The 15,610-nt window shown below is 44.9% G+C and overlaps 1 protein-coding gene across 1 annotated transcript; it reads right to left on the reverse strand.

The window, feature by feature from the left end:
• Nucleotides 1-1,870: 1,870 nt before the first annotated feature.
• Nucleotides 1,871-15,102, reverse strand: SLC6A14 (solute carrier family 6 member 14). Its single transcript, XM_026040905.1, has 14 exons — nucleotides 15,055-15,102; nucleotides 14,261-14,429; nucleotides 12,480-12,611; nucleotides 10,471-10,632; nucleotides 9,235-9,370; nucleotides 8,380-8,512; nucleotides 6,662-6,802; nucleotides 5,330-5,558; nucleotides 5,121-5,246; nucleotides 4,904-5,022; nucleotides 3,854-3,953; nucleotides 3,497-3,606; nucleotides 2,366-2,533; nucleotides 1,871-2,020 (listed from the first exon to the last, which is right to left on the reverse strand). The coding sequence occupies exons 1-14, from the start codon at nucleotides 15,100-15,102 to the stop codon at nucleotides 1,871-1,873; spliced, it is 1,923 nt and encodes a 640-aa protein (XP_025896690.1).
• Between the last annotated feature and the right edge of the window lie 508 nt (nucleotides 15,103-15,610).

Consider the following 15,610-nt stretch of genomic DNA (forward strand, 5'->3'; position numbering starts at 1 on the left):
GCTGGCATGGGCAAGGAGGACAAGCTCTGCAGGATCCAGCCTTCCTCCAAGAGCAAGGTCCTCATGGATCCTCAGACAATCCCAAGCTGGAAGACTCAGCTCGCCCAGGGACAGGGGAGGTGTCCTCCTAACCAGGTCCCAACACAACTTCTAGTCCCTCTGTCCTCATAAATTCACAGGAAGATTTTCCTCTATTTTCTAAACCAGGGCAAAATCAGGGCTATTGCATTAGGTCTGAACTACAAAAATAATGGTTCCCAGATGTGAACTCCCCAGTTCAGTCTCCCAAAGCTCTAGGATAACAAAAGGCACCACCCTCACCCCACCAAATCCCACTGCAGTTCCACAGGAATTCTCCAAAGAGTTACAAACAGAAAATTACTTTTTATTTGCTATAAAGTGATGATTGGTCACAAAAATACCATTATAAAAGGTATACCTAGGTAATGCAGCTCAGGCAACTATCCCTGTTGCTTCATGTCCAGAAATGGGGACAAAGCCCTGAGAGGAAGAGACGGACAGAAACCTGCCACATTGGTCCCAAGGAACCATCTCACAGTGATATAGACACCCCTCAGCATGCTGTGATGCTAGGAGGGAATCAGAGTCTCTTTACTCAACCCTCTACTCTAAGACCAAGTAGATTGGCCTTAATGCCCCAGCTCCTGGAGTTAGGTTATAAAGTGAAGCTCTGCTCTCTTTTCCCCAAGAGGAGCTGAGAGGCATTGGATCTTAAAGGCACTAAAGGCAAAATCACATTGAAGATCTGCATACTTCCGTAGTTTTCCAGAAAAATCTCATTATTGTGGATGCCCAGCCTCATGATTTTGGAGTGTTTAGACTACTGTATTACAAGAACATTGTAATCTTCACCTAGCGTGAAGCTCTGCTTCTCTTGGCTGTACAACAAGACTGAGGCACAGCTTGAATCTTTAAAAATCACTTTGGGTCTAGGCCCTTTGCTAGGAAAAACCTCAGGCAGAATGAAAAAGGATGCAGATAAGTAAGGCCTTGATGAATGGAGGGAGAGCAGGATGCAGCCGAAATCAAGGGTTCCTATCCCTGCACGGCCTTGGCTAGTAACAGAGCATGGGGACACACGGGCTGTGAATTACAGACACAGAAAAGCGGAGCACGGGCCCTGACACAAAAGACAGCCCATGGGGGACTCCTGGAGGAACAGTGATAAATATAAGGAAGCCTGCTTTTCACCACACTATAGCCTTATTTCATGGCAAGGTTGGGTTTTTTTTTTTTTGCCACTTGATATTTATATATACCCAGACAAAACACACACACTTCAGTGGACATTAAATCCTGAGTGGCCTCACAGCACTGAGCAAGGCTTAAACAAAGAAAAGAGAAATTCATAGTCCCTGGACTGCAGGGCCGCGTAGCAGCTTACCCCGCTTACCTAAGCTCCGCCGGCACTAAGCTCAGCTGAAGCCAGTAACTGCCAACAGCACCATTTGGCTCAAACTTCACAGAGCTGGAGAATACCAGAATGTGTCTTTTATTTTCTTCCCCACCAGCATCTGCAGTCCAGCTGGATACTGGTTGGACTGGGTCGAGCACACCCAGCCCATTAACCTGGGGAAGTCAGAACCCATTTTCCTGCCCTCGCAACCTAAATATCTAGGGAGACGACCGGTATCTGCCTTTTAATTCATTGCTCCCTGAAAATACAACCCTAAAAATAAATAATATGTCTTGYTCTCATCTGCAGGCTAGGTTTTGGAGGGCAGGGGGCTGATGATTTTTTTGCTTTGTTTCCTTTTTCCTTTTTTTCTGATTTTGCATTGCAACCTTCTAATAGTTTAACATAAAATCACTTTTATGTTAAAAAACAAGTTGTCATCCAAATGAGGTCTCATTCTCGTTTGTACACGAAGCCAGACACAGTGGGGATCTCGTGGTCCTTCTCCTTTTTGGGATCTACGATGTGGCTGTATCTCTCTCCCCGATGGCATTCCAGATAGGGCCCCCAGTTTGCAGCTGGCCGGCAGCAGCTTGCAATGCGCTGCAAAGCAAGAACAAAAGCAGCATTTAATGTCTTATCTTCATCTTGCATACTTTTCTCCTCAGTAAAGGTGGAACATTTAACGTGCACTGCAACTCAGCAAGTTGCARCTCAAAAGCAAACTGCTTTTCAGGGGACTTTCAGAGTTTTCAGAGGGCTTTATCTCTGGATACAGCAGGGCAAATGTGCCTCTGATGCAACTACTACTACAGGTATAGCTTGATCTAAAAATCCAATAAATGAGTATCTCCATGTATAGAACATGCTCCTGAGAGCACAAGCTTTCCTGACCATGCTAAGGAGAACAAGATTTGAGTCTAGGACAGCTGATTTTTGTGCCCTTACCTGGAATAGGTTTCCTTCAGCTCTAGCTATCTTTACAAAAGCAACGATGGGAATCCAGATGACACAGAAGATAATCATACACCAGCCAACAGCAGTTCCCCACGTTGGGTACAAGACAGAGCCATAAGAGGGAGTTGAAAACGTGACCAGAGACCAGACCAAAATTGCCTTTTAAAAAGAAAAAATGAAAAAAAAACAAACAACAACAAAAAAAAAAACAGGTTTCAAGGTGACCTGAACTTGTATTGAACACAAGTCACAGTTACTACAGGACTGGCTGCTAATTCTGCACAGCTCCCTCTTGCTTTCCACAAATGAGATTTGTTGTGCAGGCCTGGGTATTCAAACATGCTCTAGCTGTAAGACTGAAGGACAGATGGGAAAGACAACCCTGCTATGCGAGCAAGCACTTGTAATTACATCTCAGTGTTTAATCAGAAATAGACTTCTGGGTACCTTTCTGTTCTTATCTTGGAGAGTATATGCTTTTTTTGAGTGAGCTCACTAGCYTTCTCCTTTTTGTCTTTATATTTATAGGAGAAATGGTTGGTAAATATTCTTGCAGATGTAAGGTATTTATAAGAAGTATTTCCTAAGTTAAGGTCTGAAAAGATTAGAGAATGTTGCAGCCAGAACAACATGCCACTGCTCCTGGGCTTGTGGCATTTGGCTTGTGTTTCCCTCCTCCCAGATACTGCACCCACTAAAATGGAGTGGCACAAGGCAGGCCTAAGGCAGAGCCTAGTGAGACAGAAAAACAGCTTAACATASTAAGAGCAAACTCATGCCACGGATCTGTCCAGAAAGTGGGATTTCTCACAATTCTAGGTTTTCAACACAACTTTTCTTCAGCCTGAAATGGAGAAGCCAGCTGGTAGTCTGACTGGTGCATATTTCTCCTGCGACCCAGCCTGTTAGTAGCTGTTCTGAAGGCTTGGCCTTCCCTAGAGAAGCCCCAAGGCAGAGCAGTGCATACTGGAATGGGACAGCCTATGGGTTGCTCCATTGACTCGACCATATCTCATCTTTATATTCAAGAGCTGGAAATTCATCCCTGAGTCTTTAGCTGGAAGCCTGTCCAATATCAAGCACAYTGGGTGACATTAACATAATTCTGCCATTTATACTCACTGTTAGGAGCACAGGAGTAATGAAAAACCAGCACACCCTCCACCACAACCAGAAGAGAAAGTGCTTCTTTCCAATCATCATTTCAATGTCTTCAATGAATCTGTTTCCTCCTGTTGACAGACAGACATATAATATACAGTAAAGGAGGCATCTCTCATGCTTGTGCCATTGCTCAAGAATGATAGAGGGAAGGGGACAGAATGGTCAAGGTCAACTTTCCCAAGTCTATGGTAATCGGGTGASAGCCTTTAACAATTAAGATTGCATTTTATTGCAGAGATTATAGTTTAATATACAATATGCCTGGGATTGTTGGTATTGACAATTCTGTTTTTTTTTTTAGTTTACATAATTTACCATAAATGTAGACGATGCCTATTATTTCCAGAACAGCTGCAATAAGGATTCCCCATCCAGCACAGAAATGATCTATTAAGTTAACCCAGTAAATTCCTGCCTGTAGAACAAAGAACAAATAGGTAAAGACATAGCCAGTCCTAGTAACTTTCTATGCAAATAGACTAACCTATGTTGTTTAAATCAGTTCAAATAATTAACTTTAAATTTTTTAAATTCCTAATTGTCTGAGTTAAATATAGATTCGTGAACATTATTTGAGTATCTGTACATAAAGCTGAAGAATGCATCTGATGAACTACTGCAGATTTATGTATTAGCAACTAGGCATATGCACATACTATATCTATATAATTTTTATATATTTTATATATATAAAGGGCTGATAGCAAGATTCAAATGTCTGATTAAAGAGTACTAAAGCTGAGGCTTCAGTGAGGCTCTACAGGAGTAGCCATACCAGTTATCAGTTCTAGTGGGACTGAATGATCTCTCACACACCAGTTCCCCATTAGAGTTGAACACCAGTAATGCAATAGCAGAAACACAGAACAGGCTTTATATCATCTCATTCTTATGAACCAAACCCTTGCAAGTTTCCTTATCATCATGTTTTGCATCCTATGTGCTTTGCTTGATACAGCYATCTATTCATCTGATCATGTAAAGCTGCCTTCTTTACCTGATCAGTGCAATTACATATGTAAATCTGCATTCCTAGATACAGCCCTTATGATGAATCCTTACACCCTCAAAAGCAGTGGCCTCTAGAAAGCAGACAGGCTGTACTGAAAATTTCTAAGAAATATATTTCAAAAGAATAGGCAAGCTGTTTGCAGATTTTTTGATCAAAAGGTCATTCTGACTTTCCCATGGTAATTTCTTATTTGCTTGTCCRGGTGTATTGCCAGATGCAAGATTCTCTCAAATACAGGCAAAGAAAAACATGCAGGGAAGTTCTTGTCAAAGTGGGAAAGGGTATTTTAACCTGAGCAAACTAACATTTGAAGCCTAACTAAACTCACCCCCCAAAACAATTCAATCTCTTACCTGAGTGACACATATAAGGCCAAGAAAGAAGAGCAATATGCACACACCCAGGGTTACAGGGACCCTCAACTTTTTCATCACTTTAGGGTATATATCTTGTATGGTGGTGGTTAGCGTTTCTGCAAGAGAACAAACGTGAGTTTTGAGCAGAGGCAGAATAACTAAGAAATGTGATTTTGGGCTGAAAAGCGATGGGTTACTCAAAATCCTCACTCACCTATGGTGGCAAACTGTGAGTCAAGGCCCAAGAGCAGAAGCATAAAGAAAAACAAAAAGGACCAAAGAGGAGCAACTGGTAGCTTGGAGAGAGCTTCGGGGTAGGCAACAAATGCCAAATCAAACCCTGCAATGCAATGAAATGACAGAGGTTATTGTCAGGCTTTAGTCAAGTAAGTCCAGATCCCGAGAGCATGAAGATCAACCTACCTGAGTCTACAACTTCTGAGACAGGTCTCTCCGACACGAATGCCATATGTCCCAGGATGGAGAATATTGCAAACCCAGCAAATACACTAGTGAGGCAGTTTGTTACACAAACTATAATAGCATCCGAGTAGCAGTTGTTGTGGAACTTATTGTACGAGGACAAAGCGACAAGTCCACCCCATGCCACTGACAAGGAGTAGAATATCTGGGTGGCTGCRTCTTTCCAAACCTGCCAGTAAACAGAACAAGAAAGATATTTTATGAATAACAGTAATAAATAAATAAATATTCAAGTTCCTCTATGGAAGTTGCAAGGCGTTTCTAGATTTAATCTTTACAGCAAATTTTATTTCATGCAAATTTTAGAGTTAGTGGGAAATGTCATGCTGCTGACTCTACTGTCTTTAACACAAAGAATATTTTCTGTGATCTAGGGAAGGTCATAGAAACATCCTGTGTCTGTTGCCAAATATTTAAGCCTTATTGAGATAACCTTGAAAGAAAGATTCAATTCAGTCGTATATGTGGGCTGTTGAGATACGAATCTTGTCACAGTGCCAGCGTATAAGGAAAACCTGCATAGGGTTGCACAAATGAAGACCTGTGTGTTCTCCCACTCACATTCCCCATACCATGACCCTCAAGACGCAGTCACTTTTGGGAGGCTCTGATTAATTCTGCCTCTGCTGTAACCCTCAAGTTAATGGCAAATCCTCACATAAACCAGCACAGACCAGACACATTAAATATTTGCTTTTCATCACACAGAACTGATGTTGGCATAAACCTAATCCAAAATACAAGTTAGGCTTCCTTCTCTTGTACAAAGTGTCCACCCCATCCACCTTTTTCTTCTGAGCTAATTTACTGGGCAAGTTACGGCCTGACTTTCAAACTCAGAGGTCCTGTCCATCTACTGAAAAAGCTCCCTGAAGCCGTTAGCAGCCCAGGCACTTGGGCCAGATGAAAGCAATGCTTGATACCTCAGTGAGAACTTTATCAGCAGGCCTGATGTGTTTATCCATAGATAAAACTTTAGYAAGTGTCTAGAGAACTACTCCAGAGGCAACATCGTGGAAGTTGCTACTACATGGTGGTAAAGCTTGTAGATGAGCTAGATGGGGGCTTGGACATCCTAGAGCTGAGAGTTGCTGAAAAAAACAGAACCTAGTTGTGGGTGCACATTCCATGACAGGAAATGAAGAGGCATCTGACTAGATAAAGCAGCAGCTGTGGTTCTTCAAGATGGGGAACTACGTGGTTGCTTTAGTAAGTAGTAAACCAATATAGCCTCGGAGTTGTGTCACACTTCCGGATCTGACATCATCTCACCTCTGCCTCCATCAACTTTGTGATGTTGGACTGTTTCCCAATGTAATATTCAATGCCATCCCGAGCGCCTTCCAGGGTGGCACCTCGCACCAGTAAGATGAGCAGAATGACGTATGGGAAGAGTGCTGTGAAGTAGACCACCTGTAAGAAGAAAGGCAGGGACACCCTGAGAACCGAGGGAAACCATACCTTCCCAGGCATGAGGAATGGTGAGGATTTAGACAGAAAACTGCTGAATCCAAGCGAAAAGAATGGCTGATCAAGGAAGTGAGGCTGGAGGTGAACATTCATATCAAGTGCTAACCATGTGGATTAGCCGGTTCTAGAACCGCATTCCATGGGAAGCAGAAGGTCCAAGCCACCCAACCACTTTTAAGATAGTGCTCAGCTTCAGAAATGTGCCTTCTGACATGATTTACTACCACAGCAAGGACTGGTCTCGGCTACCTCAGAGGTCTCCTGCTAGACAACGTTTCTAGCAAACAAGAGCTCAAAGCCAAAGTCAGGTGGTCAGGGTGGAATTATCTCCTGATGCAACTGCATAAAGCCACGCCGGAAGCTTCTTTTGCTGGGAACAAAGACTTTTAAGCTCTCTCAGACACAGATTAATTTGCTGTCATTTGTCTATATAGCTTCTAGCACAGATTCCGGYTTCTGGCATGGGTTTTAGTAGGACCTAGGCCAGAAGTAGGACTCTGCAGTGCTATCACCATGCAAGATGCTTGCAGGACTCTTTCTGGATTCTTAGTTTCAGAGTTGCGCAGGCAGATAATTGCTTGTTACATGAAGCCTTACCCCTAGTCTTACCTTATTCCTGGAAGAGTTCTACCTTCATGCCAGGAAAGGAGGGACAACAGGAAGAGCCATTTCACAGGAACCCAAAGAATGTGAGGTCAAGAGGAACCATGCGGCAGAACAACTGCAGCTGGGAAAGCACAGATACCCTACCCTGAGGTGCTGAGATGGAGGGCAGAAAGCTCCCAAGAGAAAGGAGGAGAAACATTAGACTGAAGGAAGGAGGGAAGGCAGAGAGGAACAGTGGAAAGACAAGCGATAGGAAAAAAAGCAGGCTAAACGAGAAGGAAAGGACCAGAAAGGGCAAGAGAAGGCAACAGAGACCAAAGTGACTGTGTGTTGTATCTCCAGTTCTTCAGAGAGCAACTAACCCAGGAGAAGAGCATCAGGCAGGAAGGAATGAAACTCAACCCGCTGGTGGTGGCTGGAGAGGAGCCTACCTGACCCTGGGGCAATGCCAGGCTCAAGCAGATGGACATCGGAGCTCACCAGAGCCCAAGTGTGAGAACCAGCACCCCTAGACCCGGTCTGTGTGAGCAGCCTAAATCTCAGCTCTACACAGGATGTCACAACCCAGCAGGAAGCTGCACATGCACCTCTGCTTGCAGGGCTTGACCTGTATTTTCCAAACACCTCAAACAGTCGTAGGTGCCAATAATTAATGGGTGTTCTCAGGGCGTGCGCACGCAGTCACATGTGCACGGTCAGAACTGAGCCTAGGTCTCTTGCGTGACAGCGAGGTCCTCAAATGCCTGGCAGCCTTGGTGGAATGAAGAGACCAGGGCACTAAATATCTGCTCTGTAATCATGACGATTGCTTCATAACTGTTACATAAAACACAAGAAAAGGGCAGCAAACTTTTCCCTTAGTTAACCTCCCTTAATGACTGTGACTTTGAGCTGCTGGTCTCCTCCCGCCTTACCTTTCCAGAAGATTTTATTCCTTTAAATAACGCAGCTCCGACGATCATCCAGGACAAGAGGAGGCAGAGTGCCAGGTACCATACAATGTGGCCAGTCTCATCCAGCCCACTTGAGCGCTGAAGAGCCACTTTGCTGAAAAACAGAACGATGCGATGAGAAGAGAGCAAAGCAAAACATGCTCCTTCTCATCAGCCAACTCAAGGAGGAGAGCAAGCAGGTTTCTACACATATTTGGAGCCCCTGAAGTAATTTTCACAAGGACAACTGAGCCACTGGAGTTGAAAATATTTTACCCCATGTTTTTCTCTTTCTAGGGTCCATCAGCTCTCCATTCTCCACACTTTTCCCACTACGCCTACCTAGGTTCTTTAACCAGAAACACTCAAGGCAAGAAAAAAGGTCTTTGAGGCAGAAAACCAGCTTGCAGGATCCCAAAGAAACATGAGACCACTATAAGTCAGATGACTAAAGAGACTGCAATTTCACAAAAAAACTAGTATTCTGGATAGGCTGAATGCATCTTACGCAGTATCTTGTGAAATAGTGCGTACTGTACATAGAGATCCTAAGTAGTCCTTGGCAGGCCTCTGGAGAATAAGGTTCCTTTAGCTGGATTATTTTTCAGTTGGCTACGGGTTGGCTCATTTGCTCTGCTGCAATTCTTGATCTTTTAAAGGTTTTAGACTCATCCATTAAATTTTAAATTCGTTCCRCACTGTTGTGCATGCCCATGCCCTTGCAGAAGTCTGTTTCCAGAAGGCAAGGTAGGACAAAAATGGTGGACCCATTCAAAACAATCACAGTGCAAAACAAATTAACTTTTAGCAATTTCTGAAGTATTTATGTACACTTACTTCCAGTATTGCTCACTTGGAAATTGCACCGGTTTATAGGTAATGCTGTCATTGATACACGTGAGATTGTTGCTTGCAATGTAGGAGTAGTTTGCATGAATGATTTCACCATCTAAGGTGGCATTGCAGTCACTCACTGAAAGGGAAAAAAAAAGCAATGCATTGTTAACATACAGAGATAAAAAAAAAAAAAAGAAAAAAAAATTTAAAAATCCACTACCTTAACAAATAGTTTTGTCACTAAAGTACCAATATTTAGAATATCTCTTGCAGCTGTGACTGCATTACTTTGTCAGTGAATTCAAATACCAGGGATCCAGTGTGCTCAGAATCACCTTTACTTACTGCAAAGGTAAAGAATACTTGCCAAGAGCAGACTGTGTTGAGATGGTAGCCTTGGCTAACACATTCCTCCAGAATCTATTAATTTTAGGCGGAAATATTTTTGCTCAGCCCATTCAAAATTAGCACGTTTTCACCAAATGAAGCACCAACTTCTTGTGATATAAATCTTAACTACAGATACGAAAATGTCTTTTTCCAGAGACTTCAGTTATATTCACACTTCAAGTAATTTAATGCATTATTTAGTCCCCAGTATTTTAAACACTCTCAACAGCAACACACTTCCAGATGGGCTTATTTCCTCTATTTATCTCATATACTCCACCTTTTTCCACTATATTAGTCTGATATGGATGCTGGTGAGATAACAAGTAATTGGCAGTACACGTGCTGCCAAACATCAAGAACAATGGCATGGAGATGTGTCCTCAAGAGTCAATAAATCACACTAGCAATGCCCCACTGGTACTCAGAATTACCATAAGCCATGAGCAGGCAAAAAAAAGGTAACAGAAGAACCCCAGATAAACACTATAGGAGTATTCTTATTTCATATGAGGTATTTGCATTGCCTTGAAAGCCTGATGACATGGGAAGGCAGTATTTTTGGGGATTGCATGCATTGGAAGAAAACTTAGATTTTAAGAGAGGAAAACGGCAAGCAACAAGGAGGCTTCGTCCCAGCTCTCTAGAGAGAACACAAGGACCTGAAACTAGTAAAAAGAAATGGGCAAATCCTGCTCCTATGTGTTCTGAGGCAAAAATTCCAGGAAAGATTGTGTGTGTCATGGGTAGCCCTCTTGATCATGCAAATCTTCCCAGAAAACAGCAGAAAGTAATTAATCAAAACAGGAATATTTAAGCCATATATGGTAATATTTGGTACAATACCTATTTTTGTTTTGCTGCAGGACTCATCTGCCCAGGCAAAGCAATCTGACCATGGTAGCACTTTTTGAAATGAGGCAAATAAGTAGTAGAGTGCATAAGCAATGATAACGTTGTAATAGATGGACACAAATGTTGAGATGATGACCATTGTGATGCCCACTCCTAGGAAAGAGAGAAAGACAACGTCGTAACCACACCAAATACAGGTCAAAACAGTGCATCGCCTTCAGTGAACTCAGCATGTCCTTCAAGTGCCAGCAGAATCCCCTGAAATTATTTCATCACCTTGTAGACTAAGTTCTTACAAGTACAGAGACACTTCCCTGGATAAAAACATCACACTTTTCCCTACAGCATGCAGAAAGCAGAGTTGTCTGCAATAGTTTGGCTCCCAGACACCAAATCATTTCCAAATGGAAATCCATTCTGCTTTTGCACCAACCATGAGCAATGAAGAAAATGGTTAGACAAAGCCAATGCATTAGAGCAAGGTGGAAGAAAGTCAGGAGCAACTTTTCCCATAGCTAATACAAGTAAAGCTGACTTGTGAGTCTCCCTTCCAGAGGCTGCTGTGTAAACTTAGAACAAGACGTGAAAGAAATGCCAAGTATCTGAACATTGCCAGCAGCTCATATCTGCTGTCSCATTAGAGTACGAGACACAAGTACRAGGAAGAATCAAGTTCGTAGAAGAACTGGGTTAGTTCTCACATCCGAGTGTAAAGGGTAAGTTCAGTACTGAGATCTTCCAGAGGTCAGCTGGAAGTTTTGGTCTCTTAGTGGAAGGGAAAACAAAAAGGACACAAAAACTYGGGCCAATCCAGCCAGTGCAAAGACCTCATAATAACATCTAGCTGTGGCAATAAATGAGAAGCAAGAGTAGTATTTCTGTGCCAATACTTTTATCTTCCTTCGTTCAAGTGGACTTTGTTCCGTGAGTTTTGGGAACATCTGCCAAACCCTCTCATCTCAGAGAGTGTATTTAAAGTGAGATCTGCACGGAGACATAAGGTATTTCTTATGTCTATAGACTTTAGCTTTTAAGTTAAATGCACTGTTCTTGTTTCGAAAGGTTGTTTGTGCTGCTAACCGAAGACCAGAGGGAGCAGGGGAGGGAAAAGTGTAGCTGTTCAGTCAACCAGTCAGCCTGCAATCCCTTTTGTACCTGCAGAAGTTGGCAGGTAAAATTCTCATTGTATCAGAAACATAACTTCCTTGTTCCTACGTTAATTCCTCTGATAGATAAAGAGGACAAACAGGACCAATAACAAAGTCCTTTACACCCTTCTGTACAGAGCAAGGATGGATAAAGGCAAATAAAGGCATGTGGTTACTCATTTCCAAACACAAAGCTCCCCATGAAATCCAAACAGCTAGGCAAGCTAACACTACAGTGTGATTATTTCTATCATAACAGGCAGCCAAGCCAGAATCTGGCCTATTTTATCATAGTGCAACTACCTGAATCCATGCAAAGCCATACATTTATTTGTATATAAGTTCCACATGCACAGCAGTCGTTGCAGAATTAGCACCTTCAATGCATAACTACCTTGCAAGGTACTTGGGACATAAAGCATATAGAAATAGCAATAAAGTTGTGATTTGCAGCTTGCCATAAGCAGTGCCAGGTATTTAGCTGGTCTTTTTCCCACAGAGCAAACAATTTTCCCTAGTCTGCTCAACGGCAGTTAGTGYGACATGCTGCATGACACCAAGAGAATCATCTATAAGATCTGGTCTGATCAATAGTTTTCTAGAAAATCATTAATCCAATCATTAATCCACATTGATTTATCAACTGGAATTAAAAAAGAAAAAAGGAAAGAAATTAAAACTCAAGATCTACCTGGAGACATAATAATAATGACCTTGAAACCCTGATACTATTCTTCACACAGAAAAGAGCCTGCCAGAATTAATGACTTTGTGGAGAAATGATTAATCCACATCTGTTTATTAAGATAACAATAATAATAAAAATCCATATGGAAATACAGTCATACCAACCTTGAAACAATGGCAATATTCTCCACACAGAAATTGGCCCTAGACTGGCAAACTGCCCCAGGGAACATTCCATGAAAAATAAAGGCAAGCCAGCCAGTGCCAGCATCACTGTATACGGGATTAAAAAGGCACCTGAGGGGGGAAAAAAGAAAAAAAAAAAAAACAAAAACCAATGAGCCTTTCAGTATTCATCACAACTGTAATGCATTTTATGTCTTTTTTGTGGTTGTTATTTTGTTTTATATCCTACTGTGCTTCTCCGCTTTATACATAAGGTATAGATTTCTTGGTCCTGTGTTCTGCAAGACTATGCAGGACCATCATGAAGGAACATAGGTTACTAGGAGGACTGGTACATGGGACRATCTCTCCCATAGTACTAAAGAGGTTTCACAAAGAGTATCCAACACATGCTGTTCTCCCAAAACCCAATGCATCCTGTGCTGCTGGGATGTGTACATGGGAACGGGGCTCCCATGCAGGTCCTCTTGGCTTCTACCTCATCTCAGAGCTTCCAGGCTGCAGTGGCATTTGCAGAGTCTGAGCACGAGGGTTATTTTGCACGCTCGGCCGACTGCACGATCTCAGCAGGGCTCTTGTGCRAGGCCATATCAACGTGCCCTTCAGCTTGGCAGCAATGAGAGCCCTGTTCTTTTGTGTTTGCATGCACAAACCAAAAGCAGCGCGAGATAGGGAAGGTGAGAGCACAGGCATCCTAAGCACGACCCAACGCATTCAACCAGGAGGTATCCTTGTTGCAAGCAGCTTGCTTAAAAATAATCACGGAGCCCAATCTGCAAAGGACTGCAAATATCTGCTATATTTAGGAGACACAACCAAACCAAGCTCACCCCAATAAAACCTCGGCACCAAGAACACCATCTGATGTGCCACRTGCCTCGCAGCTACTGACCATGGTGCATTTCCAGTCCTAAACATGACCTAAAATGACTGTTAGGCAGAGCACCTGAGCCCATACAAATAAGCCCTTTGCAGTTACTTGGCATTTGCACCCTTTAATTACCAGTGGTTGCCTGGCGGGTAGGCAAAACTCTGGATTAGCAGCCAAGGAGGAATCTTGAGCCTGCTTTTGGCCTTGCTGTATTTCATTGTGTAAGCAGGTAGAGGCTCTCTCGACCTCACACTTCCCAAGCATCTGATGGAGATAATTATCAAGCTTGGATAATTATTCCGGCTTAGCTTGTTTGCCTGGCAAAACAAAGGTTGAGAGGGGATTCAAGTGCTCGCTATAAACATATCAGGGAGATAAACACTGGGAATGAAGGACAGCTATTTAGGTGAGTAGAGGCTATTGGCACCTTGACAAAAGATGCAAGTCAGTCATGAATAAATTTAGACCGGAAACTGGAATGTTTCTATCCATCCAAGGTGGCTTTTGGAGCAGCTCAGGGGTTTTGGAGTAGCTCCGTTTCCTGGGGACAAGCACCAGGACTTGTTTCACAGCTGGAATGGTCCCTGGCATCTTTGGAGCCTCATCAGCTCCAAGGGCAGCCCTGTTTTCTGACCTTCCAAAATGCTCTGGATTCTCAGATGGAAGCTTGCAGTGGAAAAAAAATATCTCCCCCCTTCCTTGGTACTCAGAGATACTGAGATGCTCCCTCCTCTTGTGCCCATYCCTACCAGCAGGCACTATCCCAGGCCCCAGGGTGATGCTCACATCCAGGTCATGACAAAGCCCTCCCAGTCTCACAGGTGGCCTTCATCTCCCCAAGGTACATCGCAGGGCACCCCCCCCCGACACGGCCGCTCGACACAGGTACCTCCGCCGTTCTGGTAGGTGAGGTAGGGAAAGCGCCAGACGTTGCCCAGGCCCACGGCGTAGCCCACCATGGAGAGCAGGTAGTCGCTCTTGTTGGTCCAGTTGCCACGTTCCTGGTTCTCATCACTGCTCGTGGCATGGCCATCCTTTTCTGTTGACAAACTGAAATCCTTGGAAGAGAAGGAGAAGAGGGAAGGCTCAGGAGARCTCCAGAGGCAAAGCGGGCTGAGCACAGGCACCCTTTTCCAGCCAGGCAGAACCCAGGCATGGTGAGATGAGGTGGGCACAGTTGAGAAGCCTGCCAGCCCAGAGGGTCCCCTTGGAAGACCCAGTGCATCCTCAAGGCCAGCCATGYCCTGCACCAAACCAAATCCCCTGGGCTGCTAGAACCCCTTCCCCATTCCAACCTGCATGTGCCCAGGTGCCCTGTGCCTGGCCAGGTRCTCAGCCCAACTTATTTCTGTGCATCCACTTTAAAGAACTCATCCAGCTCTTCCCATACCTGTACAGGTGCCCCCCTAGCTCAGCCCTCTACCTGCCTCAGCACCCCATGCCCACCCAGGTGCTACTCCTGTTCCCAGCACCTATCCATCTTGCCCCATGCACATCCCATGCTGCTCAGCCCCCCATGTCCATCACCCCCAGACCTGTCCACGATCAGGACAGGTCCCGCTCCTGCGAAGCCTCCTGCACCAGCACCGGGTGCCTGTTTCCCCTTCACCTGCCCAGCTGCCTTCCTACCCAGTCCCCGCCAGCACCCCCCCCAAGCGCGAGGTGCCCCCTTGCCCGACCCACCTTCTTCTTCCCGCACGAGAGGAAGCCCGGCAGGCTGAGCATCCCCATCGCGGCGGCTCCGCTCCGCTCGGCTCGGCTCTGCCGCCCGCGCCCGGCCCTTTATGGGAGCCGCCCGCCCGGCCGCCCGCCCAGCGCCGCTCACCGCGGCCGCGGGGCTGCCCCGCGCGCAGGCGGAGCCGCCGGGAGCCCCCGCGGCCCCTGCCCACTTCCCCCCCGCCGCGGCCGCCCGACCCACTTCCTCGGGAAACACCCTGCGCACCCACATCCCCGCCACGCGCCCCCAGGGCCTCCGCTCCTGCCCTTGTCCCTCTCCACCCAGCACAGTCCCCCTCCTGCCAGTGTCCCCCATCCCTTGAGACCCCCACACCACTGCACCAACCTTCTCCTGCATCTCACCTACCTACCCAAACTAATCCCTACTAATCCCAAACCAGTCCCCTGTGTAACCACTGCCCACCTCAGGGAAGCAGGACCTTCACCCATGCTACCCATCCCACCTCCACACCCACCTATTCCTGCCTCTCCTTCCTTCTCTAATAGTGTGGTCCAGGTATGG

This window comes from Nothoprocta perdicaria, unplaced genomic scaffold (genome assembly GCF_003342845.1).
Source record: "Nothoprocta perdicaria isolate Ctin4 unplaced genomic scaffold, notPer1 scaffold_270, whole genome shotgun sequence".
Lineage (NCBI taxonomy): Eukaryota > Metazoa > Chordata > Aves > Tinamiformes > Tinamidae > Nothoprocta > Nothoprocta perdicaria.